Below are 27,973 nucleotides of genomic sequence, written 5' to 3' on the forward strand. Positions count from 1 at the left end.
ATGTGAGTATTTTAGCATATTGTGTAGTATATAATAGGCATTCAATAAATAATTTCTGTGGTTATGTTGGAAGAAGAGGAGGAAATAGTTTATCACAGTGAACTTCTGAGTGCACTAACCACATGTTTGTTATTTATATGGGTGTCCCCTTAGATCCTTATTGGGAATGCTGTTTAGAGAGGTACCATTATAAGGCAACTCATACCATACTCTGATGTGATTAACTCTACCACTCAACTAATAAATGATGGTGAAAAGTGCTATATCCTACCTTCTACATGTATGACTGCATTTTCATTTAACAAAGCCCTATTTAACTTGGTAATATCCTGAAGGACACAAGTTGTACAAATCAAGGGTATTTATCAAAAGTAAAAGAGTCCTTTATTTCTTTATCTAATAAGCACAGAGATATGCTATCTTTTATTTTTCCTAAAATCCCCATCACTGTCTATCTGAATCTGTTATCTGAATCTGCTTATAACCTATATATTAAACAATGCTCAAATTTTATTGAGCTAGACCTCTGAGCTAGACCTGATACATACAGGAAGGTAAGATGTGGTCCAAATCCTCAGCAGAAGTAAATTTCTCAAATAAATTACACGTTTTTGAAAAAACAGACTTCTCTCCAACTGAAAATGTACCAGTATTTAGGGCTGACCCTGTGAGTCCCACGTGAGAGGGAAATACACATTAATGAGTTAGGCAGGGACACTATTAATACTCAAAATGGAAATATAATGCCATAATTAATTCCAGGATGAGTTTCAAGACAATGAATAATTAAAGTTTCATGGCAAATCTTCATTAGGAGGTTTTCTGCTATCATTAAATACTAAGTCACATGCTGCTGTCCTGACATTTTTATTTTGGGTGACACAGTTTAAGGAAAAAAGAGTATGTTATTTCTCATGGAAGGCACTAAACATATAGAGTAGCAGATACCAAAAAAACCCAAAAACAAACAAAAACAAAAACAAAACCAGGAAGAAAACTATTTTTAGAATAAATTAAACATATTTCATTTCCATGAAGAGAAAGAAGCTTCAGGTCAGATTTGAATTCAAGAAAGGAAATTCCAATGGGTTTTTGGAAGAAAATAAATTAGCCTAAAATGCTGAATAAGCAGTAAAGGAAAAGCACTAAAGGCTGAAAAACACAGCACTGGAAGTAAAACCTTGGGAAACCGTTAACTTTTACTCCAAGGCTTTGTTTAGACCTCTGCCAGGATGACTATCACTTAAAGAGGCTTTCCTGAATAGAACATTTATTACAAAGAATGTGCTTTGGAAGAGTTATAACCTTTGCTTCTCAGCTTCAGAGCAATGCCTGAGTCTGGGACAATAGAGTACTTTTAATACCTTGTATGGATACAGAGAATCACATTTCCTTTCATTTACCGACAACACACAGACAACATACATGAAAGACTCATTTCTGTATCTTTATATGTAGTCAAGAGGTTGGAGTTAAAAATACTAGAGCAAACACACCGAACAAATCAGGGTATGACTCAAAGTCTTTATAATTTATTTGTAATACCTCTAAATCTTTGAAAAGAACAATTTTAAGAGATAAAAATTAAGGTCAAGTTCTATGCTGAGTAAACTCACTTCTTGATATCAAAAGAAAGGGGACCAAAGATTGGGAAATTCACCTGAAATATGTTATAACTGAAATCAGGCAAAAAGTTTAAAAATAATAATCTCAAATAAAAAACTTCAAATAAAACTGAAAAATATAACTTAAAAGTAGAAATCTAGAGAATATAACAGACACTAATTTTATTTCCATTTTTCAGATATTTCCCCATATATACATATATGTGCAGTATTATTATTTCTCTTTTATTAAAAAATGGAACAATACATTTGCAACTTACTTACTGTTTCACTTAATTTATCTTGGACATTTATAAATGTCAGTATAGGCTTTCTCTTGTTACTTGTAATGGCTGCACGGCATTTTATTACATGGCTATCACAATTTATTTAAACAATTTGCTAGTGATGGATATGCAGCTTGTTCCCAATGTTTCACTCTTTCAAACACTGTTGGAATGAAGAGTCCTGTAAAACAGGTCTAAATTCCTAGAATGAGAATTGTTGAAACAAGAGGTAGGCAGATCCTGCCAAATAAGCAACTAGTTTTTTTATATGTAATTTTTTGAAGGAAAAACTAGGTAATCATTTCTCATAAAGTGCTTCATACTCATGTGCAAAACTAAAACCTTAGTTGTAATGGTAAACAGAAAAAAAATAGGAATGAGTAAGTCAAAATAGAGAAGAAATGGCACAAATGAAACGAAATGAAAGGCACAAATGAAAAGATAATCTAAGATTGAATTAGAAATAAATACAGCATAAATCCTGAATATAAAAGATATATCTATACTAAATGAAAAAAGAACATTAAAGGTAAAAAGATAGAAGACAGTATACTAAGCTAATAATGACAGAAAAAGAAAGCAGGTATGGCAGTAATATCAGTCAAAAAATAATTTGTTATGCACACTCAAGTATTTACAGATTGAATGGTATGATGGATTTGTTTTAACCTAGAGGGGGTGTTGGTAGGGTGGGTCATAAGTAGGGCATAGGATGATATTGTTGAAACTGAGTAAAAGTATGGGCACATAAGATTTTATTACTAGTCTCTATACTTTTGTAGATGTTTGAAATTAAAATATTTTTAAAAGAATTCAAGTAGAAAATAAATGGCACAAGGGAAGATATATTTTTAAAATTATAAAGTCCCACAAACAAACAAAAAAAACCCTTTAAAATATACAAAACAAAACTGATAAAAATGCAAGGAGGAGATAAATCCATAACTAAAATGAGAAATTAATATGTTTCACCAAAAATCAAGTAGGATAGAAATAGTAAAGATACTAACGATACATTTATATAATTAGGAAGTGATACACTTATTCATACTCACACACACTCACATATATTTGTGTCTGACAGACTATATATTCTTTTTAAACACTTAAAGAACATCCCTCAATTGGCCATATATTAGATTACTCTATATGTGCAGTATTGTTTGATTCTTACAATTACAATATATTCATGTATGTTACAATAAAAATATGTTAAATAAAAGCATTTATACTTTATTTGGTTGTGGTAGTGTTTTAAAACATATTCTCTCATTTCATCTCACATAAAACAATGAGCCTGGTATGAAAGTGAGGCTAGAGAGGCTCAGCATCATTTATCTCAGGTCACTAAAGTGGTAAGTGGTGGCCAGGACCCACACTCAATTCTGAATGCTGAAGCCTCGTCAACTGGCCCTACCGCACTGCCTCATAAAATTCTTGATTAAGAGGATTCAAGGTTGTCAGATCCTTACTTTTAATTTCTCCTCCAAACAGAACATTTATGATTTTAATAATTAAAAATTAGATTCTGGTAGAAAATGGATGCAGCAGAATATTGTTAAAAGAACAAAATTTTTCCTGAGTGTATATCTTCCTCACACCCAATTTTACTGAAAATCATTCTTCTCTTAAGCCTTATCCATTTTATTTATAGAAAGTTTTACAAGTATTATGCTTATGTTTTGTTGTTGTTTTCTTTTTAAAACATGATGTAGCTGTTTAAATCCCTGGAGCTTGATTTTCCAGAGAACAGTTACGTCGTTATGTCTAACATGGGAGTTAAAAAAACAGGAAGATTCTTTCAGTTCATATGTATTTATTTCTTCAAACCACCAGATGTTGCCTCTATTACTTCAGAGAAAGATGTGCTTTCCTAGATACGCATCAGGCCTGGGGTAGGCCAAGTCTGTTGGAGGACACCTTGAACAATTCTGTTTACGCAAACACAAAGCACTTTACTCACCCAATTCGTATTTTCAGCATGCCACTGAATAACTCAGGGTTATTGGAGATGATCCAGCCAATATGGATGACCAGTTCTTGCTGAATGACCGCCTCCCTCTCATCATGGGTATTACACTTGTAATAGATGATGTTCTTAATCACTCTTGGAGACAAAGGATTAGAGATAACCTCTTCTTCATGCCCAAAGGCACCCAGAGTTACCTATAAGTGGCAGAATTTTATTGCAAAAACTTCCTAGCTACTAAAAGATAAAAGAAAAAAAAAATCAAGGCTCAGGATGACTGGCAGGCTGAAATTACTCTATGCGAGCTAGGGAATTAGGTAGAATAACTGTTCCTGCTATTTATTAAAATGGCTTTCAAAGCGTGACTCCCACTGGAGTTCATGATGGTTCACAGTCTGGTCTAAAATATGAGGGCAGGTAAGGGTCCCAGTTAGGGGAGTGAAGGTGAGTGGATAAAAGCAGGGAAGGAATATAAATAACTATTAAGAGAAAATTATTCTGAATGACTTTAGTACTAGAAACTCCCCAGAGAAACCAAAATACATTGGATAGTTTTACTTTACTGCACAGTCTATACAATTTAGTATTTGAGAGTATATTTTTCACTTCTTTTATAGTTTCTCATGTGGAACTTTTGCTCTTTAACGCCACTATAACCTTTTCAAAGGCAGATGCAACGTCATATGGTTCTAGTGTAGCCCCCACTTTTCTTGGCATAGTGTTAGGCACCTAGTGAGTATTAAAATACTTGTTGATGTATCTCTCACCTGTGGAGAGGGATAAATGAGGCTGCCCACAGGCCTAGGAAATGAGAAAGCACAGAGGGAAATGACAACAAATACTCAAAGCAGAGAGTGCTGCTGAAGCTGGCAAGAGGAATAATGGGTTTCTCTCTCTCCTCTCTCCTTGGCATATTGTCTCCCAGAAGAGTCTGCCTTCCCCCTCATTACCCTTCTCCTTCTCTCTTCCATGGACAGTGCACGATTATAAGAGGCAGGAAAATGAAGAGCTTATCAAAGGGCCCTTGTATTTTCAGAGATGAGGGGAGAGAGCAGAACATGGGGTCTTTTGCCTCAACTCTGTGATGGAGTGAAAACTGAGAACTGCTGGTTTATTATATCACAAGTGGTACCAACCAGTTAGTCCAAGTGCGATTACTTTTATTAAAATGTCAGTGTGTAAAGAAGAAAACAAATAGAAGGCACATTACTGCCTCTGGAAGCATTGATGACTAAACCACTATTTCATTCCGGAGAGCTTGAGGTGATCTGAAAGTGCTTTGTTTAAACAGTATTAACTTTCAGCATTTCATGAATCAGCGAATGCAAACTTTGAACGCTCCATTCTCATTTCTTTTTTGTAAAGGGGTAAGATGCGGTCAGTGAATGGACTTCATGCACCTGAACTATCAGCCTCCCAGGCTTACTCAGCTCTTAAGTGACTATTTCCCTGGGACATGTGATGGTCTGATGGGCAATGGTCCAGCCACAGCCTCAGGACAGGTTCCAAGGCTTCTGGGATATGGGGAGCAGAGTCTCAGGATCACAAGCTGCAAGCCCCTCTATATAATGCAAAGAATGGACATGACTAACCTACCCTTCTCCAAGTGTCAGGTGCCATTTGGAGACGACAAAGACCTCCAAAACCCTCTCATCTATTCATAGACAGTAGAATTAACTGTATTTTCAAATATACTACAGGGACCTAAAATCCAAGGAAAAGTAGCTTCCCAAAGCCCATTTACTTTCTTTCAGAGGTGGTTCAGTCCAGGGCAACAGTATGAGACTATGGCTGGAGGTGAGGACCGTGGTGAGGAAGGGCACTGGATAACGTACTTCCTGTACCTTGGTCTATGTAGCTGACAAATGAGGATGAAAATTCTACCTCTTAATAATTTGGAGAAAATAGAGATAATAATATACATGAAAGTGATTTAACTTTTTCTTAAGGGTTTTAATTACCATTATTGCTTTGTCATTGTTATTAAATGCTACAGGATAAAATAACTTACTATTCTAACATTTCAAGCTGGATGTCAAGATGATATAATTTCAATGAATTAAGAGCCCTGAAATGTAAGCAATGGGCTGATTCTATTAAAGAAGGTTACAAGTATTTCATATTATTAAAGCTTATTATACCCTTAGGTTAACTGTCAGGAAAACACAATAAAGCACACACATTCCCAAAGAAGAGAAAAAAAGCAAACAGGTTTTCATTCCAACCAAATGGTGGTTCAGCCAGGTAATTAGAGCTTATAGAAAACAAAACAAGAAATGAGCAGCCACATTCCACACTGCATACCCACGTGCACAGGCTCAATTCAAGCCACATGCATCAAGTGCCTACTCCAAGCCAGACCCCATGCTGGGACAGGACCAGACCTGGGCCCTGACTTCCAGGGGTTCACAGCCTACCCTGGGGTAGAGAGACACACATTGAAATGAACTGGAATCCAGGGCAGACTGTGAGAAGTGTCATAGGCCTGTTTTGAGAACCCAGTGGAGAGAAGGGCTGCTGGTTCTGCGATGGTTCTGTGAGAAGGAGCTGTCCCTTGTGGGAGTGGAGGAGCTACAGGGAGACGTGGCTCAAAAGGTTAAGGATCTGGGGAGTCAGTGCATTTCTAAGGGTGAGAAAACTCTCATGTGGAGTAGAAGGAAAAATGTGCCCTTCACTATTCACCTGTCTTTGCCCTGCCTATCCTAAACCTGTCTGGAGTACCTCAGTAGGGATTAATCCATTTTCTGGGTCAGCATCTTCACTGATCTAAACACAGGAACTGAAAATCACAGCTCTAAGGTACAGCAGGAAAAAGGAGTGGTCTACTTAGTAACTGTGCATTTTTAAGACCAGGTTTTGCTTGGGGAAGGAGCCTTCTGTAGAAATGCCTGAGCCATTGTTAATATGGTTGAGAGGCCTAGGACACTGAGGCTTGCTAGATTTAAAAGCAAGAGTCCTATCCAGAAACTTGTGATTGTGACCAAGTGACAGTCTGAAAATCAGATACTTACCTGTTTTCCCTGCACTAAAACATTAGTAATGGATGGGGCCAGGCTGTCCACTACTTTACTTAAAAGACTTGCTGCACAGCGCACAACCGACCTGGGGGCAAAGAAGAGAGCACGCCAGAGGTTGACAAATCTAAAAGATGATGAATGAATGGGGTCCCTGATGGAAGAGACTGAAAAATGTGCAGTTAGGTCCTCACATAATAATTTGGAGGAAATGCTTAGCCGACCCTGGACCTAACAGCTGAAGTCTCCCAGACTGCAGACCATCCAGAATTAGGGAGGGATTCCTCATCCTCACCTCTGTTACCAGCACTGTTCATGCCATTATCAATTTAAAAAAAAAGAAAAAGGGGGCCTAACCATGCCTTTGATGAGGAGTAGGAGGAGGAATTAAGTGAGTATTCTGACTTTGCATTAAAAAATTCATTATTGGGGCTCCTGGGTGGCGCAGTCGGTTAAGCGTCCGACTTCAGCCAGGTCACGATCTCGCACTCTGTGAGTTCGAGCCCCGCGTCGGGCTCTGGGCTGATGGCTCAGAGCCTGGAGCCTGTTTCCGATTCTGTGTCTCCCTCTCTCTCTGCCCCTCCCCCGTTCATGCTCTGTCTCTCTCTGTCCCAAAAATAAATAAACGTTGAAAAAAAAAATTAAAAAAAAAATTCATTATTAAGTATGTCACTGGTAAATGTCATCTATTCCTATAACCACTTTAAATCATGTTTCTTTTGGTGCCTAGATAACCAAATCCCTGGATTGGGGACTCTCTTAGTACTCAATTTTAGGAAGTGACACAATGAAATACCAGCATTTTTTTCCTGATAAAGCCAGAATGTTGGAGGACGGAATTCACACTGTTATTTTTACATTTCTGGAAAAGTCTCAGACTGTAGAGAGAACAGATTTTTTTAATGCATGGCACATGCAATATATAAGACATTTTTTCCCTCAAAAGTAAAATTCATGTGGAACTTCTAGATGAAAAAAATAAAATGAAAATATAGGTTTAAAACTGTTTTCCTGTATTTCAGGATATCCATGGATGCTGTCCTATAAAAAGCATTTATATTCTTTAATCTCAACATAGATGGATGAGTAGAAAATTAAGTCAATAACTGATAAAGTTAGTGAAACAAACACTTCCTACTTTTAGAGAAGCTTTCGCCCACACACTTGAAGACCAAAAGACATACTTAACCCTCAGAATGCAAATAAGCCCACACGTTTCAAGCAGCTTGAGTTTTTCCACATTCTGTGTGTGTTACCTGTTTCCCATGTACCAGAAAAGTAGTAATGTGTGGGGCTATAGAGGAAGAAAATTTCTGGGTAAAGGCAGCCCCATAGCGTACCGCCAACCTGGATGTGTCAGTGGAAAGCCATAAAAGGGAAAATACAGTAAATAAACTTACAGGCATTTGTTCTTTTAAACATAACAGCACTCTAAATATGTGCTAGTTAATGCTTTATCTACAATCCAAGTATAATAACATAAAGCAAAAACAAGTCTGCTTAGCAAAAAATAAGACTATAGACCACATTTGAAACTTACTGGCTTAAAGAAACATCTATTGGCTTATATGCCTTACTGTGCTGAGAATTTACAGTGAAAGTTTGAGATTTAGTGAGAGGATTATTATCTTATTTCTTCTGGGTTGGAATAATATATTTACTATAAATCATAGAGTTGAAATACTGCTAAGAAATTGTTTCTTCAAATCCCCTTAGCGATTAGAAATTTGAGGCTTATTGAGGTTATGAGAGTTTCTTATCACATTGCTTGAGATCTTTTTTTTTTTCAAAATGAGATAATAATGGGTTGTTTAAAAAATACATGTACTCTTACTTTCAAAATGTTAGATTCTTCTAGTAAAATGGCTACAATTGCTTCCAAATACAGAGGGCTATGCATTTAGGCATACCTACCCCCACTGTGAATTAAAACAATTTTATCTCAACTTACCTAATTTTTTTTTCAGTCCTTGGGAGACTACTTTTGCAGAACATATTAGTTATTTTACATGAAGCAACTGTAATCACTGGGATTCATTCTAACTTAAGTGGTAAGAGAACAGCCTTCTATTATTTTTGCTTATGATTAAATGAACCATTGGTCTCTTTTCATGGCCTTCTATGATCACAGAATAGATTTCCTGAATACAAAGTAGAACCTAAAGCACATTGCTGGGACAGAGCAGGTGTGGTGTAGGAAAGACTCATTAGCATATCACTCCAGTGAATATGCTCTCTAGTTTCTATTCCTATGGAGGTCTTTATTCCCAGACGTTATTTTTAATATTTTGGGAGAGCCATGATACAATGGAATGTAGGCAGGTCCTTAGAAAGTAGACAGAATCATGGCCATAACCTTGGAGTTTAAAAGTAAAAATTTGGGGCGCCTGGGTGGCTCAGTCAATTGAATGTCTGACTCTTGATTTCGGCTCAGGTGATGATCTCAGGGTCGTGGGATCAAGCCCCACGTTGGGCTCTGCACTCAGCGTGGAGCCTGCTTAGGTTTCTCTCTCTCTCCCTGTGCCCCTCTCCCTCGCTCACACTCTTTTTCTGTCTAAAATTAAAAAAGGTAAAAATTTGGATAAATAACCGTCTTTAGGATTGGTCTATTACCTTTATGCCTTTAAACATGACAACACAAAAAATAAAACATAATGACAAGGACACTAATACGAACCAAAGCTTTTTGCTGCCAGCTCTTCTATAGACTCTCTCAATGTGATCAGAAACGGTTCCTAGACATTAGATAATAAAGTCTTTGTTGAAAAAAAAACCTTTTAATTAAATGCATAACATTTATTCTCCTTAAAAATATTACTCTTGAATTTCATTTTTATTCCACTAGAGTTAATACATGCACATCCATTAGTATTCTGAACTACTTGACATATTTAAATATGTAACCCAAATATATAGTGTGAATGTCCCAGCACTTGTTAGTATTTACTTTGAGTATATGATTCTGGTGAGTACTTTATTTCTTGAAATTTATTGTCTTCTTAATTAATATGCAATCTAAATTTTTAACAATTAAAAATAAGTTATTTTAATTTACTAAAGAAAATAAACAGAATGCAGCAAATTGCACAAATACTATAGACTCTGAATATATATGATTCTTCATTTACGTGTTTCAGAAAACTTTTATAGAGACTCTGTTATGTGTATGATCCTTCCAATATATACTAGTCCAAAAGACACCACTGGACTTCATTCTTTGGCAATTTACATGTGGTCTGGCCTCATGACTGGCTTGTCAACAATAAATTAATCATGGTGACAGGAGAGAGTAGCAAAAAGAAAACAAGGATAGAGAACAAGATCTTTATCATTTTACCATGAATATATTTTTTATAGCTTTATAACAAATTGGATAAAATTATATTCAGATTCTGTAGATGCTTATGATTTTCAATGTAAAAGATTTTATAGATTTAAAACTCAATCTTTCAAATATCTAAGCAAAATATGAGTATTATTCCTGCTTATAAAAATAGTTTAAAAAATAATTCTCTCAGCATTTTCATTATAAACAATTTTATATAAACTTTGTTTTATTTTAAAGCACTACTAAAATAGCCATTCTGAATTCTAGTTTCCTAATAAAATGTTTGCCTTTTAAAAATCCTATTGTTTTAGTTAAAGTATGAATTTCAATCAATGTCCTCAATATAACTGTGATTCTGCTTATAGTTTCAAGACTAATTAAAAACATGAAGTCTTCTGTCTGAAATTTGTTGAAAGTTTTTCTGCCTTTACTCAGTTAAGAAAATTAGGACTATTCAGTTGACATATATACTATTCAAGAAGTTTATCTCTTAGCTACAATAATGTAAAAACTAAGTAGACCTTATCTGAATACACAATTATGTTTGTTTACTACCAAAACTATAAGTCTTATTAATTACATTGTTGTTCAGAACACTGACTCAGTTTCTAATCCTAACCAAATCAACATGCCCCTTTAACAGAGGAATTTCAGATGAGCCAAAACCTTTGAGTATCTTGGAATGTATTCTATATTATTCTATATAATAAAATGACAGAAGCAGATCATGATATAGAATTCAAGACTCCCTTAGAGTGACTCAACATACAAGTGTGGGTTTCAGGGATAATTGGGTTACATCCTTAATGCAGAATGGACATGATTAGAAATGATTTATTTTTGTTAACAATGTTTAGAGCACAGTTCTATTAAATATCATGTTCCATTTCAAATGGCTGCTGCAGACCATGAAGGAGCTAATTTTTATAGCTTTAATGATTCAATATTATTCTTAAAAACAAACAGAAACTAAAACTGGAAACAGAAACTGTCAATAAACAACTATGAAAGAAGTCATCAAAGGTTAACAGTCACAGGCAGAATGAGGCCCTAACACCATTCAGACAATCAGAGAAACAATCAAGCATCACTGCATGAAAGCAATTTAGGAGTTCATACATCAGTCTATTCTACTCTAGGGGGTATGAATAAACATTTTCCATTTAAAGGTTAAAAAAAAGCATTTAATGGAGGATAAAATAACATAACATTTTAGTATCTATTCAAAAGGTATATTTGATATATACCCAAGAATAGAGAGATCTCATTATTTAAAAATTTTCTGTTAGGCATGTATATTTACCTTCCTTGGTGATGAAGTTGGGGCCTTCTCTTTTGAGCAGTATACCCAGCAGGATGACTTGGCTAGCCAGACAACTGCAGTCCTAAAAATACAAATCACTGTGAGTAACTGGAATAAAATGGGTACAAAATTTACCACAGAAATGTAACCACATGATGCAGAGAGGAAATCTGCCATGGAATTGTTACTGATCTGCCAGATCTGCCAGATCAATTGTTACTGATATATTACCAAGCATCAGATGACATTACACAACTATTTATCTAAGGTGTCTTGGAGACAGAGAGTAGACAAGTTGGCTTCCTCATGTGGTAGATTTAATAATCAAATTTTCCAGTAAATAAGATAAGCAAGGGATAGAAAATGTCTACAAGCACTAATACTTGATTAATACTTGATTCTGTCACTCTCTGAGAAATTTGGCCATGCCATTCAACCATTCCCTTTTGTACATTGCTTATTCATAAGTGAGAGACCATGTTGCTATCAACCTATATGAGGAGATGGATAAAAGAAGACGACATATATAGAGTGCTTTATATGTATTATGACACCATGCTATGTGTTTTATGCCTACCATATCATACTCATGGTAATGGAGATCTATAGATAATGTCAATCAATAACAAGGACTAATAATGTCTGGAAAGATATATATTTAACCTACATGCTCAAATTTGTGGTATAGCCCAACAAGATGTCATAGTATTTTAGTTCTATCATTAGAATTTCATTTCCTCGAATAACTACTATACTCCACTCTCACACTACCTCTTTTAAAATGCAAATAATCTTAGGGAAGGTAAAAATTAAGTTGGTAACATAATATTCACATGGATGTGGTCATAGGATTGCTTTCCACAGTGACTGGAGAGACTTACAGCAAACATTAAGACCTAAACACTAGGGCAGGAGAGGAGATCTAAGTTGGGAAAAAGAAGGGAAGTGTACTAAAAGAGAAGTCTGGAGATCCCAAAGGGAATTATTCCTGACATAACTTCTTTAATGGCTCATACAATACCTTCATACCCAAGGCAAACCAATTTATCCCTACTCCTTAAGCATGTTTAAGACATCCATGCTGGGGCACCTGGGTGGCGCAGTCGGTTAAGCGTCCGACTTCATCCAGGTCATGATCTCGCGGTCCGTGAGTTCGAGCCCCGCGTCGGGCTCTGGGCTGATGGCTCAGAGCCTGGAGCCTGTTTCCGATTCTGTGTCTCCCTCTCTCTCTGCCCCTCCCCCGTTCATGCTCTGTCTCTCTCTGTCCCAAAAATAAATAAACGTTGAAAAAAAAAAAATTACAAAAAAAAAAAAAGACATCCATGCTAATGTCTTAACAATGAGAACAATCTCTCTCATTACTACCCCTAATATAGAGAGGCCATCTACCCAGGCACATTTATCTACCTTCTCTGAGAGGACAAAAGAAAGATGGCTTGCCCCTGAGAATTCCTGCCTGCCAACCTCACTCAGAGCCATGTGGGAAATACATCTTCCTCACATTCAGTTTTTGAAGAATTTCATGGGTGGGCTTGTTCTTCCATTCGGTAATGGCGACATCTGGTTGCTGTTCTAGTTCAGGAGTACTGGGGGTACTGCTTTGTCGTTTGACTTTTGAATGTTTGGGAAGTTCTAGTTCCTCAAAACTCTTAAATTCTGGAAGCCTAGAAATTAAAAGAAAAAGTTTCAGGTTTCCTGTATTTCTAATTCTAATTTCCTGCTTTTCTAATAAAAGCCCAAAAGGACTTACTCTTCTGTGTCACTGATTCGTAGGAAGTCAAGTTGTTCTACTACAGCTCCAGATATTAGTGTCTGAAATGTAGTTGAGAAAAATCACAACTCTTAAATTCATGAAGCCATACACTTATGATCTGTAGTATGTAATACTTCAAAAAAGTTTACTTAAAAAACTACACACAACTCTTTTAAGTAATTTCTTAAATGAGCACTCTAAAATCAGATAAGTTTTCATATACAACAAAACCCTCTTAAAAAGAGATCACATAGGGGCACCTGGGTGGCTCAGTCAGTTAAGTGTCCAATTTTGGCTTAGGTCATGATCTCATGGTTTGTGAGTTTGAGCCCTGCATCAGGCTATGCACAGCCTGCTTGGGATTCTCTCTCCTGCCCTCCCCACCCCCTCAAAATAAATAAATAAACTTAAAACAGAAAAGAACATACAAATCAAGCTACAAGTTCATGGGTCATAATAAATAGGAAAGTCAACATGAAAGGAATTGTATTTTTTCTCTATTCTTAGAAGTGTGGGCATTTACTTTTAAGCTAGAATTAAAATTCAGTACCTATTAAAGTGTTTAAAAATAGTGTGAAATAAAAAAAAACAACTAGAAATGCTATAATTGTTTTGGGAAAAATGATGTGAAACTGCACTATGAATTCTGTTACCATAATATTTCAGGGACATCCAATGATGGGATACTGCCAATCTCCATTTTCAGGAACATGAAGGTGTTGATTATAGAAGCCAGTGCTTCTCTACATTCTGGCAACCCATATTCAGATTTTATTTTTCATTAGTTCCTGATTATAGGTTAGCAAACTAAATAAGGCCAAACTCAAACACAGTTTTTGTTGGTCCATGGTTCATGGGTAAAGAACATAAATGAATGATAACCCACAGTGGTGTTTTTAGCAATATGTGTCGTTTTTAATTATCTGATGAACTGTCAGATAAAATTGAGAAATGTACTGCATTAAAAAAAGCCATAAGATTATTATTTTAAAAATAAGGTTATTCTTTAATCAAAACTGTCTTATATATAACACTTTTTTTGTTTTCACACTGTTTTTTTCAAATATGAAGCAACATGACACAGGAAATGTTTCACTTGTTGGCTAACCACCCAGAGTTGTGCTGCCTTCTCCTCTACTGGAAACTCATAAACAAAAGTAGATCATCAATCAACAAATACCCACTACAAATGTCAGGATGGACATATTACCAGCAATCATACTAAAGTCTCCTTGCAGAGTTTGAGTGAAGAAGGCCAAACATGCAACCGATCTGCACATTTTCATGTGGCCCAGCAATACTCAGGGTCTGAGAACAGTCTGTACCTGGGCAGATAGCAATGTTGAGCATAACAGAAGTCTGTTGAGTGATTATTTCCTAATATTCAGGCTTACATCTCCACATCTTACTCTCTGGTTTGTTAGACAAATATTTATTGAACACCTACCATGTTCCAGGCACTCAACTAAGTATTAAGAATATAGCAAGAATAAAATATACAAAATCCTTGCTTTCTTGAAATTGACCTTAGGTATGTGTAGGAAGTAGACAATATAAACAAAAAACTAAATATGTTCTATCTGATGATGTTAAGGGCAAAGTAGAAATAAGAAAAGTAGAGGATGGGAAGTGGGGTGGGGGAGTAGGAGGAGGAAGAAGGTTTGTCATTTTATACAGGTGATCAGAAAAGGCTTCTCTAGTAGGGTGACATGTAAACGGAGACTGAAGGAAAGATGGTAGTCAACAATATCGATCTTAAGGAAGGATGTGTTGGGCTGAGGGAATAGCAAGTGCAAAGGTCCTGAGGTAGAAGCATGCTTGATGTGCTTTAGGAGCAGTAAAGAGGAGAGTGTGGATAAAGTACAGTAGACAGGGAAGATCATTAGGAGATGAGGTCAGAAAAAAAGGTCCAGATCATGGACAGCACAAAGACCACTGGAAGGACTTTGGTTTTCATTTTAAGTGAGAGAAAGTCATTGGAGGCTTAGGGTATGTGACATAATCTAACTGTCTTATGACCATGCAGAGTATGAAGATGCTAACTGTCTTATGGCCAGTAGGAATTTAGGAAACTGCTGTAAAAATATAGGTGAGGTATGATGGTAACTTGGGCCATGATGTTAGTGTTAGAGGTGATGGAAAGTGGTTAGATTCTGGATATAATCTGAGGGTAGAGAAAACCAGATTTGATAATGGATTCTAAAAGTGTAAAGTATGAAAAAAAGAGAAGAATCAAGAATTATTTGATGCTCAAAGCTAATAGTTAATTCTGAAAACATAAGAAAAATCATTTTAATATTTTCTATTTTTAGTCTATCCACCCTATGTACTGATTAAGCCCATAAGGTAAATGTTAATAGGCAAATGTTAAATTCCATTAATAGTCTCTAGAGCTTTACTTTTTTTTTTAACATTTATTTATTATTGAGGGATGGAGAGACACAGAATGTGAGCAGGAGAGGGGTAGAGAGAGGGGGAGACACAGAATCTGAAGTAGGCTCCAGGCTCTGAGCTGTCAGCACAGAGCCCGAAGTGGGGCTTGAACTCATGATCCGTGAGATTATGACCTGAGCCGAAGTCAGTTGCCTAACCAACTGAGCCACCCAGTCACCCCTCTAGAGCTTTAGATAAAAAAAAAAAAATCAGTTTGTTAACAGAGGCTCCTAAATTAGTTTTATAAAAAAGCTTTACTAGGCACTAATACTTTAGTTCTGATGGTAATTAAATAACCTAATATTATTATATATATGTCAAATGAAATATAATATTCAAAAAGGTATCCTGCTCTGCAATACCTAATTCTATCCTATGAAGATCCTTTCTAGCTGAACATTCTACCGAAGACTGTACTCCATCCTGTCATCCTGCATCCCTACCTGGCTTTTTTCTTTTTCTTTTTTTTTTTTTCCACTATTTTATCCCCAGTGCCTAGAGAGGGAGCTCAATCAATATCTGTTGAATCAGTGAACCAATATTTACACATTTCCTACAGAGAGAACAGTAGTGAGCAGATCACTCTGGGAATTCAGAGATGAATCAAACTTGGCCTGAAAGAGTTTTCAATCCACAGAGAGAAGCAGACACAGGAAACTAGCTACACCTAAATTAAGAGCTATAGCAAAGGTTCAAGCAAAATGCCACAGGAACACACTGGAATGAGAAATTAATTCAACCTTGGAGACTTCACTAAAGAGGTGACATTGACCTAAATTATAAAATTAAAGTATTTATAAGGAAAAGAAAAAAGAAAAAAAAAACAAAAAAACTCTAGAATAGAATAACAGCATGAGCAGGAAAAAATTCCAATTACATTTAGGGATTTTGAAAGTACCCAGTATACTTGGGGAGTGGAAAGCAGGGCAAGGAATGAGCTAGATGGAAAGATCCTGGTTGATGAAGCTATGAAGGGAGGCTGAGGCCCAGTGACAAGAGAACCCATGGATCACAGACTAAGGAAATTTGAAAGGACTTGATATGAAATCCAAGAGAAGCATATAGATGCTATTTTCATTTACTATATTAAAGAGAAGATGAAGGCTAGGGTGGGGGGGATGAGGGTTGTTGTTTAATAAGTATAAAGTTTCCATTCTACAAAATGAAAAGAAGCCTATTCTTTGGTTAAAGACTCTGTTCTCAAGGGTATAAGGCACAACAGCGATCAGTGGACACAAATATTCAACAGTAGACTAAGGTGAAAGACTACACAGTACTGTGGGACCCCCTGGCTTCTTCCCTAACCCTGTTCTCAGCACATGAAAGCAAAATGCATGCCATTCAGACAAAAAGTTAGATGATTATTTTGGAAACTGAAGAGCCTAAGAGAAAAAAATCTCCAGATACTGGCAGCTGGGGTTTCCCCCAACAAAAAGAGCCCTTGCCACCAGACTACCTGATAAATGACTTCATCATGACAAGAATCTTTGTTCCTAAACACAGAGCTCCCAATAAACTTCTTATTCTTTCACTCTTAAAAATGAATGGATAGCTAAAGATTACCACATATCTGACAAATGCCTCCAACATGAAAATACTGAGTGCACACATGTGCGCATACACACACACACACACACATACACACATACACACAAAACAGAAAAAAGAAACCTGAAAGATATAAGGCAGAGAATAAAATTTCAAAAACTGTCTAGTTGATAATCTCAGGAAGATAAATTATAATATCTAGAAAATAAAAACATGATATTATGAAAATGGAAAATTAAAACCATGATAGTCAAAATACAAAACTTAACAGAGAAGCTGCATGATAAATATGAAAGAAATTTTTCCAGGAACCATGACAAAAAGACAATAGAATAGCAACAGAAAGTGACAGAAAATAACGAGGAAAGATATTCAAAAAACTAGATAAAAATCAATCAAATATGCAAAACACAAGCACTGGTGAATAAATATGTAAAAATGCCATTTGTAATATTACCTATATAGGTCCCTCTATAAATTTTCCTTTTTTCTTACTCAATATTGAGAACCTACTACATGAAAGACTCTACAAGATAATCACAATTCTTCATAGGAAATAAGTAAGGCACTTAAGTCCATGATGGACTACAATCCAAGTAGTTCATGTCAAAGGTCATAAAAGGATGTTCAAGAAGAGTACTGTTACTTTTGGCATAGGTGATTAGCAGAACTGGCCCTAAAGTTTGGTAAGATTTTACTTTTATTTTTTTTAATTTATTTTATTTCATTTTATATTATTTTTTAAGTTTATTTGAGAGAGAGAGAGTGAGAAAGAGAAAGCACATGTGTGAGTGTGAGCAGGGAAGAGGGGCAGAGAGAGAGGTGAGAGAGAATCCCAAGCAGGGTCTGTGTGCTGTCAACACAGAGCTCGATGTGGGGCTTGAAGCGTGAACAGTGAGATCATGACCTGACCTGAAATCAAGAGTTGGACACTTAACCAACTGAGCCACCCAGGTGCTCCTAACATTTGTTAAGATTTTAAAGAGCAGACACCTTGAAAGAAGGAAGTTTATTCCAGGCAGAGGAAATGGCATGAGCAGAGGGGCAGAACCTCACAAAGTCAGAACACAGTAATTCATCTGTATTGGCTGAAACACAAAGTGTTTAGTAGGAGATAACTGGGCAGGGAGGCTGTTCTGGCTAATAGGGAACCACAAGGGGCTTTGTTATTTAGGAGTTGAGAAACGGTGCTGTGAGGTCCTGAAATGAACGGAGATTATCTCCAGGTTGGATATTACTGTGGAGCAGGGAAAAGAACACTGGACCAGGGAGTTAGGCAACTGGTACCTGTGCCTAAAGGCACAAGATTATATAGCAGGTCACTTCACTACTCTGGACACCAGCTTCCTCAACTGCAAAACAGAGGTTGGAGATGAGTTATTAAAGTCTAAAATTCAGGTTGGGAAACCACTCCAATTGTTCAAGCATCAGATTGGAGGAATAAGATAAACTGATGGTTACAACACGAATAGGAAGGTAGGCACAAAATAAAAGCTTAAGCAAAAGCCTTAAACAGAACATATATGAAGAAATACAGCTGCATCTGTGCCTTACTTGTCATGAAAACAGAAACACACTGAAATTCAGAAGACTACCTGTAGACGATCAACATGAACTTTGACTCCTCCAACCATTCCTTTTTTAAAGGCTGCCAACATATCTAATATGGGGTTGAATCGGCTACCTCTAAAAAATATAAACAGACAAACAAAAGGTGCATTATTAACAACAGAATGAGAAAAAAATCTAATACTAAGTATCCTTTACATATGCAAGTCTCTCTGACACATGCAGACAAAGATATAAAAATAGGAGGAAGCCCTGCTGCCAAAGGATTCACAGTCTTAAAGATGGAAGATGGGCATACCTCATTTCTTTCATCAACCTACCGTATATTGTCTTCCCGGATGAGAACAAGGAAAAGTGGGCGTCCATGCATTTTCCAGTATTGCTTAATGAACTGTAGTGCATTCTATCAAAACATAAGAGTGAGGTAGAATGTAATGGCACCATATCTGAGCTGATCAGGATGTTTAACCAGTTGTGGCAAAGAGACAAAAAAACTCTCATATATCAAGACAATTCAGAGTCAAACTCTGGGTAGGATAGACTACATAGGTGTAGAAATGTTCTGATACATACATGTTACAAGTATGAATATATACAAGTTAAGTTTGAAACTTTTTTGACTTTAAACTTTATTCTTAGAAGTAATCAGATTGCACATATTTTAAGGCTGCTTCTTTTTTGGTGGCCTAAAAAATACAATTCAAGAATGGTCCCAGAGGAAGAAAAAAAAGAGAGAGACAAATCAAGAAATTTACTCTTAACTGTAGAGAACAAACTGGTGGTTACCAGAGGGGAGGTCGGTGGGAGGATGAAATGGGTGATGGAGATTAAGGAGTGCACTTGTGATGAGCACCAGGTGATGTATGGAATTGCTGAATCACTATATTGTATACCTGAAACTAATATAACACTGTATGTTAACTATACTGGAATTACAATAAATACTTAAAAAAGAAAAAAACAAAGAATGGTCCCAGGGAGGAAAAATCAACCCAGGGGTTGTCTCTTAAAAGATTAATCCTCACTCCACATTACTGTGCATTTATTACAGCAGGTAGAAGAACCTAGACAGAATCTATACAGACCATCAGAAATGTGGAAAGAGTTCTTTTTTTGACTCAATTTCTACTGTCGTTGTCATCATCATCATATCAAAGACTTACATAACACTTCACTATGTCAGGCACTATACTGAGTGTTTTACATACTTATTTAATTCTCAGAATATCCTTATTATTATTCAGTTATACAGATGAGAAAAGAGACTTCTCTGTGTCTTGCCCAAGTAACTTGCCCAAGTAACTTGCCCAAGATCACACAGCTGGTAAATAAACAGTACAACCAATCTTAACAAATGGAATCTGGGTCTAGACTTCATGCTCTGAACCATGACTCTAAGCTTCTCTACTCTGCAAATGGAAAAGGGAGTGGAGGAAACTTTTAACTGACTGTGTGTTATGAGTCAGTTGAGGTTTTACTTGACATTCTTCATAAATAAAATTATCTTGCTAACTCAACTTTTGTTCAAAAAGAGATAAACTACTGCTGTCGTATGAACATGGCTCCCCTTCTGCTTTATAAACTATATATTTTCATTCCATTTGTAGAATGGTCTATCAAGCAAAGTCATACAACTTAATATAAAACACACTCCATCTATTACTCTAATGCTGCAAGCAATTTAACTCTTTCTCCAAAGCCACGCAGACATTGTTTTACTTTCATATTTTACACTGTGTTAACCCAGTGTCACAGACTCCAGGAGCACTCAATTTCATATGAGAAAATCAGTAGAAACAAAGTCATTCAATTCAATAAAAAGGGGCTCTGAAACTACCTTTATGTCATCTATCAGCAGTAAAACATCTTGAGACATGTAGAAATCACTTAAGTCGAAGATGATAGGGTAACAAACCACAGTCTTTCCTAGAATGCGATAAATCTGTAAGAGATAATTAAAAAAAATATATATATATACACACACACACATATATATATATATATACATATAACATATATATATATATATATATATATGTTATATGTATATATATAACAGAACCAAAGACACAGGTACAGTAGCATAAGCCATAATAAAAAATTAAAACTGTTAATGAAATTTTAAAGTTTCTTGATTAGATCAGTAAGATCAGGATACTAATAGAGTAATCCATCTCTACTGTGATGGAAAAAGCCTGTTTGAATAAAAACTGTCATAATCAGGTATCCTACAATGTTCAGAAATAATATAGCAGTTAGATGCTTATTCATTCCTAGAAGCCTTCTGTGATATCATACAAAATAAACAGTAAGATTTACTCGTAGAAAATAATAATTCAGATAAGCAGCCTAAGTATGTAATGAAATGTGAGAATGGATGCATAGCAGATTAAACATCATTTAATTCTGTGGTTTTATAATCTGAACACTGCTCCACAAGGAAATTTCATAACCACCTTTGATGTACCGAGGCAGCCAATGGGTCTATCCGGTCTTCCGCAGAGTCCTAATTTTTCATTGATACCCAGGTGGAAATAAGCCTGTAAGACATAAATTTATAAATTAGGCAAGAAGAATCCATGCTTTTCCTTTTTTGCCCCCTTTGTCCCCCTAATGCCCTAACTTCGGATCTTTCCAGAGGAAAAATGGCCAGGGAAACCTTATTCAATACATTTGTAGGAAAATAAGCCAGCCAATGATGTCAACTTAGATTTGGGGGCACTGAGAGATTTGAGAGCATATCTTTGCAGATCTGCAAAGCAACATTCTAAAAGTTGACATTTTTCTTGTGCTATCATAAACGTACAACTTGCAGGGTTCTGTCCAATTCATAAAAGAACACAAAGAGGCAAATGTTTCCTGTGTAATAAAAAATCTGATGAAAGTTTTAAAATTCAGGGACTCACATCTCCTACTAGATTCCGACTTTCAAGTATTTCCCACAAAAATGGAAATGTCTTTATTGATTTTTTTGATAATATGAATTTTATGAAAAATGTAAGCCACGTGCTCCAAGTGAATGGTGCTGTTTACTCTCACAACCCTGTAGGTGATAACTCTTGCACTTTAATGTATGTTGAAGGAAGTGTAATTCATTGTGTGAGCCCTAAAAAACGTGAAGTATAGGCAGGGTTACAGATTTTTAAAAATACACAGATAAATATATATCCATATTACACACATAAATCAATATGTATATATGTTTACAGAAATGGGTTCATATACTATATATATCTCTTTGGTGTCCTAGTTGTTAAAATTTAGTACTGTGGTGTTCCAGTTTCAAGATGGTAAACTGAGTGTATGCATTTACTGTACATTTCAATATTGAAATAATGGAAGAAATATAAAGACCCCAAAAAATATCTGTAGCCCTCACTACTGGAAAACAGAAAAAGGTGCCACAGTGGAGAAGAAACTTCTAGAATTTCTACAAAGTAAAAACAGAGGGACTTGGAATAATTCAGTTGTTAATCAGTGCCAGAGCTGAGCATTTAATCCAATTAGAAGCCTCCTTACCCAATCCTATTTAACACCTATCCCTTGATGAAGGTAGTTCCCAACTTTTTGTTATTTCAAACCAATTCAATAAACATCTCTGGATGGTGTACTATTGTTTCTGTAGGATAATCTCCTAGACTTGCTGGATCAAAGAGAATATATGTTTTCTTTGCAATATAATGCCAGGTTGGTCACCGTGTAGAAATAATGGACCAATTTACATTGGCATTAACAGTGCATGGGCCTTTTTCTTGGGTCAAAATGATATTTCATCTTAAACTACTCAATTCAAATAATTTATGGTTGACCATTTTCCCATATATTTAATGGCTGCTTGTACGTTCTATAAAGTTTTCCATTTGTTCCCTTTTCTATTGGGCACTTTTCATTCTTTTTTGATTTGTAAGAGGTCTCGGTATATTAAGAATATTACCTTTTGTATAAATATTTTACCCAATTCACTCATCTTCCATGTTGTGATGAAATGTGAGAATGATTGCATAGTAGGTCAAACATCATTTCAGCATGTGGTATTTTAATCTAAACATTTTTCTACTAGGAAATTTCACAAAGCACCTTTGATATGCCAGGTTCATCTTCAGCTATATTTAGTCAAATTTGTCAATCATTTCCTTAATGGCTTTTTTAGCACTTGTATTATTCTAAGAATGGATTTTCACTCCAAACAGCTGTAAACTGCTCTTCAATTTTTTTCCTAGTGATTTTATGCTTAAATCATTTTTTAAAAAATAAGTAAAACTTTGGTTTGCAAGACTAATTCATTCCAGAAACATGCTTGTAATCCCAAGCACTTGTATATCAAAGCAAATTTCAAGAACCATTGATTGGCTCAGTTGTGATCATGTGACATTCAGCATCATGTAATACTCGTACTACAAGATACTGCTCACTTATCAGTTAAAATTTATTAGAAATACTTGCTTGTCTTGCTGAGCACATGTAGAACAAGTTATTTGCAATTCAAGGTTTTAAATACATTAAATCTTTAATCTGTCTGGAATTTATTTTTCTGTTTGATGAGGGGTAGAAATCTAACCTGTTTTCCTAAGTGGAAAATCAAACGAACTGTTTCTACATAATCTACTGATTATGATTTGAACTGACTTCAAATATCTACCTCACTATACACAAAATTAATGTCTCTTTGATTCTGCTATGGTGTACACTTCCGTGTCAGAGTTACGTCTGTGTCTCTTTCTCTTTCTGCATTGTTATCTCCCTACAGAACAGCATATCCTGGGTTGGCTGGCACTCTGCCCAGCATATAGCTGGTGCTCAGCAAACACCTGATGGATGAATGAGGGAGCATGTCCTCCAGAGCTACATGTGCTGTGAAATCTGATTCTTGAATAGCACTGGTTTTACTGCCAGGAAAAGTACTATATAAGCATTAGGATATATAGCTGTACTGAAACTATCACACATTATGCTAGATGGAAACTCCTTTCCCACAAATACTTTCAAATTTTCTGAAATAAATGTTCTAAACTATTTTAGATTTCTTCTTTTGGACAAGTGACTAATCAACCATTTACAAGTTAAAATGGACCAATCTAGATTTCCTTTAAATACTACTCTATCACAGTAAAAGAGTTTTCCTTAACTTTCTGAACCACAGTACAGCAAGTCTATGACAGGTAAGTAGACAGACCTGGAATGCTTTCTGCATTCCCCTGTGCATATTATACTGTCCCCACATTGTACATATTTCACACCATTTAATCCACTGAAATAGGATATAGTAATGGCTAAATGACCCAGAAGTACAGAAGTACTTCATCCTAGGTCTGCACTATATTCATATCCCCCATAAAGCAAAACCACACCAATCACCGCATCATGAAACGTTAACCACACACGGTAAAAGCCCTGTCCTCACATACTCTTAAGTTGGTTGAAGGAGGGTGCAGCTCCTCAGAACAGAAAGATTAGCCATTGGCATAAGAATATGTGTATTAACTAAGATTTGCGGGAACATTTTTACTTTTAAAAGGTGGAATTATTATTGAGTAATACATAGTACTGTGAAGTCACTACAGTGTGCGCTTGAAACTAATATAACACTGTATGTTAACTACACAGGAATTAAATTTTTTTTAATTAAATTTTTTAATTTTTTATCTTATTTTATTTTATTTTTTCAACGTTTATTTATTTTTGGGACAGAGAGAGACAGAGCATGAACGGGGGAGGGGCAGAGAGAGAGGGAGACACAGAATCGGAAACAGGCTCCAGGCTCTGAGCCATCAGCCCAGAGCCCGACGCGGGGCTCGGACTCACGTACCGCAAGATCGTGACCTGGCTGAAGTCGGACGCTTAACCGACTGTGCCACCCAGGCGCCCCTAATTAATTTTTTTTTAATTTACATCCAAATTAGCATATAGTGCAACAATGATTTCAGGAGTAGATTCCTTAATGCCCGTTACACATTTAGCCCATCCCCCCTCCCACAACCCTTCCAGTAACCCTCTGTTTGTTCTCCATATTTAAGAGTCTCTTATGTTTTGTCCCCCTCCCTGTTTTTATATTATTTTTGTTTCCCTTCCCTTATGTTCATTTGTTCTGTCTCTTAAAGTCCTCATATGAGTGAAGTCATATGATATTTGTCCTCTAATTTCACTTACCATAATACTCTCTAGTTCTGTCCACATAGTTGCAAATGGCAAGATTTCATTCTTTCTGATTGCCAAGTAATATTCCATTGTATACATATATACCACATATTCTTTTTCCATTCATCCATCGATGGACATTTGGGCTCTTTCCATACTTTGGCTATTGTTGATAGTGCTGCTATAAACATTGGGGTGCATGTGCCCCTTCGAAACAGCATACCTGTATCCCTTGGATAAATACCTAGTAGTGCAATTGTTGGGTCATAGGGTAGTTCTATTTTTAATTTTTTGAGGAACCTCCATACTGTTTTCCAGAGTGGCTGCACCAGCTTGCATTCCCACCAGCAATGCAAAAGACATCCTCTTCCTCCACATCCTCATCAACATCTGTTGTTGCCTGAGTTGTTAATGTTAGCCATTCTGACAGGTATAACGTGGTATCTCATTGTGGTTTTGATATGTATTTCCCTGATGATGAGTGATGTGGAGCATTTTTTCACGTGTCAATTGGCCATCTGGATGTCTTCTTTGGAGAAGTGTCTATTCATGTCTTTTGCCTATTTCTTCACTGGATTATGTTTTTGGGTGTTGAGTTTGATAAGTTCTTTATAGATTTTAGATACTATCCCTTTATCTGATATGTTGTTTGCAAGTATCTTTTCCCATTCCATCAGTTGCCTTTTAGTTTTGCTGACTGTTTCCTTCGCTATGCAGAGACTTTTTATTTTGGTGAGGTTCCAGTAGTTCATTTTTGCTTTTGTTTCCCTTGCCTCTGGAGATGTGTTGAGTAAGACGTTGCTGCGGCCAAGATCAAAGAGGTTTTAGCCTGCTTTCTCCTCGAGGATTTTGATGGCTTCCTGTCTTCTGTTTAGGTCTTTCATCCATTTTGAGTTTATTTTTGTGTATGGTGTAAGAAAGTGGTCCAGGTTCATTCCTCTGCATGTCGCTGTCCAGTTTTCCCAGCACCACTTGCTGAAGAGACTGTCTTTATTCCACTGGATATTCTTTCCTGCTTTGTCAAAGATTAGTTGGCCATATGTTTGTGGGTCCATTTCTGGGTTCTCTATTCTGTTCCATTGATTTGAGTGTCTGTTCTTGTGCCAGTACCATACTGTCTTGATGATTACAGCTTTGTCGTATAGCTTAAAGTCCGGGATTGTGATGCCTCCTGTTTCAGTTTTCTTTTTTAAGCTTGCTTTGGCTATTTGGGGTCTTTTCTGGTTCCATACAAATTTTAGGATTATTTGTTCTAGCTCTGTGAAGAAGGCTGGTATTATTTTGATAGGGATTGCATTGAATATGTAGATTGCCTTGGATAGTATCAACATTTTAACAATATTTGTTCTTCCTATCCAGGAGCATGGAATCTTTTTCCATTTTTTTGTGTTTTCTTCAATTTCTTTCATAAGCTTTCTATAGTTTTCAGTACATAGATTTTTCACTCTTTGGTTAGATTTATTCCTAGGTATTTTATGGTTTTTGATGCAACTGTAAATGGGATCGATTCTTTGATTACTCTTTCTGTTGCTTCATTGTTAGTGAATAGGAATGCAACTGATTTCTGTGCATTGATTTTATATCCTGCAACTTTGCTGAGGAATTAACACTTTTTTAAACTTGGGCTTAGAGGAAGCAATATATTAGGCAGTATATCTTAGAGGACAAATCCCAAAGAGCAGCTAGCTTGGAACACAGAGGCTGTAGCCACAGAAAATCTTCCATCTTGATACATGCTTAGGGAAGTTAGGCCCTTGGTTCCAAATCTTGTTTTAACCATACCACATACCCAAACTCTAAACCATTTGTTCATATCATCTTTAAAACAACAAAATATAAAATAAGTAAGGACCAGTTGTAAGTCTTCACCTTACCCTTAATGGAATGCTTTCTATCATCTCCACAGCACCCTGTATAAACTTATCAAAGTGGATTATAATTAGCTATTTTTCCTGTCATACTAATAGATTCAGAGTTCACTGAGAACAGGAACAGAGCATAGAGCCATTTTATCTGAGTGCCCAACACAAAACTGCACATAGCAGGTGTTCATTAATGAATGAATAAAATGCCACATTTAAGTCATTTGGAGCCATGCTGGTCTTTTAAATCCTGACTGCATGTTGTCTGGTAGAGTACAGACTCACCTAGCATAAAAAAGTTGCAATATAAATTAGGCCTGAAAAAAACAGATTCAGGTTAATTTGCTTTGAGCTCATGTTTATCAAAGAATAATAATCTTTGTTACTATTCTCTGGAGGTTTCAGTGAAGAACCATAAAAAGTTTATCAGCAAACACAGCCTATAACTGAATGATAAATGCAGTGTTACAGCCTTAGATTTTCTCCACTTCCATGCTGCCTCCTCTGCTTGTCTTGTGGATCCTCAGTTCCTCTCCTTTTCCACTCCAAACCCATTTACATCTTTGTGTGATTTTAAAGTGTTACCTACTCTAGGGATCCTTGCATTTCAGCGTTAGCTCTTTAATCAGGGTGGGAAGAGTTCTAAATTTGTTAAAGGAGGTTTAAGAGCTCTCAAAGATCTGGTGCTCTGGGTAATCTGACACCCAGATTCTGGTTTTCTTGCCAATGGATAGGGTCCTGTCTGATTAGCAGTGATGCTCTGAGGCCCTGCCTTCTCCCATGCAATGTGCACCTCACTTCTCTAAGCTTTTCTTCTTTGCTATAGCATCAAGGCTTTGACCACACACATGTATATCAATCTAAATGAGCTGACCTTGATCATTTGAGAGAGATAATTCTAAATACTTACCCCAAACACTTCAAAGTTTGTTCCTGTAATGTTTTTAATAATTACTAAGTAAAAGTGATAGTTTATAAATAACTAGTGGAAGTCAACAATTTCCTGTCCCTAATAGGCAGGAATATTCCTAAACAGGCATTTCTGAATATATCGGCAGAGCAGGGCATGCAAAAGACCTCAAAAGTCACCTTTTAATCCAATTCAGATACGTATTTAACTGCATACAAGATAAACTCAGATGTTACTTTATAATTACTTTGAAACCCA

The 27,973-nt window shown here is 36.2% G+C and overlaps 1 protein-coding gene across 6 annotated transcripts in view; it reads right to left on the reverse strand.

Moving 5' to 3' along the window:
• The window catches only part of PHKB (phosphorylase kinase regulatory subunit beta), a 265,138-nt gene that overhangs the window by 21,303 nt on the left and 215,862 nt on the right, over window positions 1-27,973 (reverse strand). For 5 of the 6 annotated variants that reach the window (XM_025920805.2, XM_086689519.1, XM_086689520.1 and 2 more), the window contains 10 exons: window positions 21,265-21,348; window positions 20,646-20,750; window positions 19,129-19,211; window positions 18,835-18,925; window positions 13,256-13,317; window positions 13,007-13,169; window positions 11,506-11,587; window positions 9,552-9,609; window positions 6,872-6,962; window positions 3,855-4,057 (listed from right to left, as the gene is read on the reverse strand). In XM_025920805.2, the coding sequence (XP_025776590.1) occupies window positions 3,855-4,057; window positions 6,872-6,962; window positions 9,552-9,609; window positions 11,506-11,587; window positions 13,007-13,169; window positions 13,256-13,317; window positions 18,835-18,925; window positions 19,129-19,211; window positions 20,646-20,750; window positions 21,265-21,348 (1,022 nt within the window). Of the gene's footprint in view, window positions 1-3,854; window positions 4,058-6,871; window positions 6,963-8,130; window positions 8,222-9,551; window positions 9,610-11,505; window positions 11,588-13,006; window positions 13,170-13,255; window positions 13,318-18,834; window positions 18,926-19,128; window positions 19,212-20,645; window positions 20,751-21,264; window positions 21,349-27,973 lie in introns of all 6 variants that reach the window. The other variant, XM_025920806.2, reaches the window with a different exon arrangement.

This window comes from Puma concolor, chromosome E2, assembly GCF_028749965.1.
Source record: "Puma concolor isolate L17-30 chromosome E2, mPumCon1.1.hap2, whole genome shotgun sequence".
Taxonomy (NCBI): domain Eukaryota; kingdom Metazoa; phylum Chordata; class Mammalia; order Carnivora; family Felidae; genus Puma; species Puma concolor.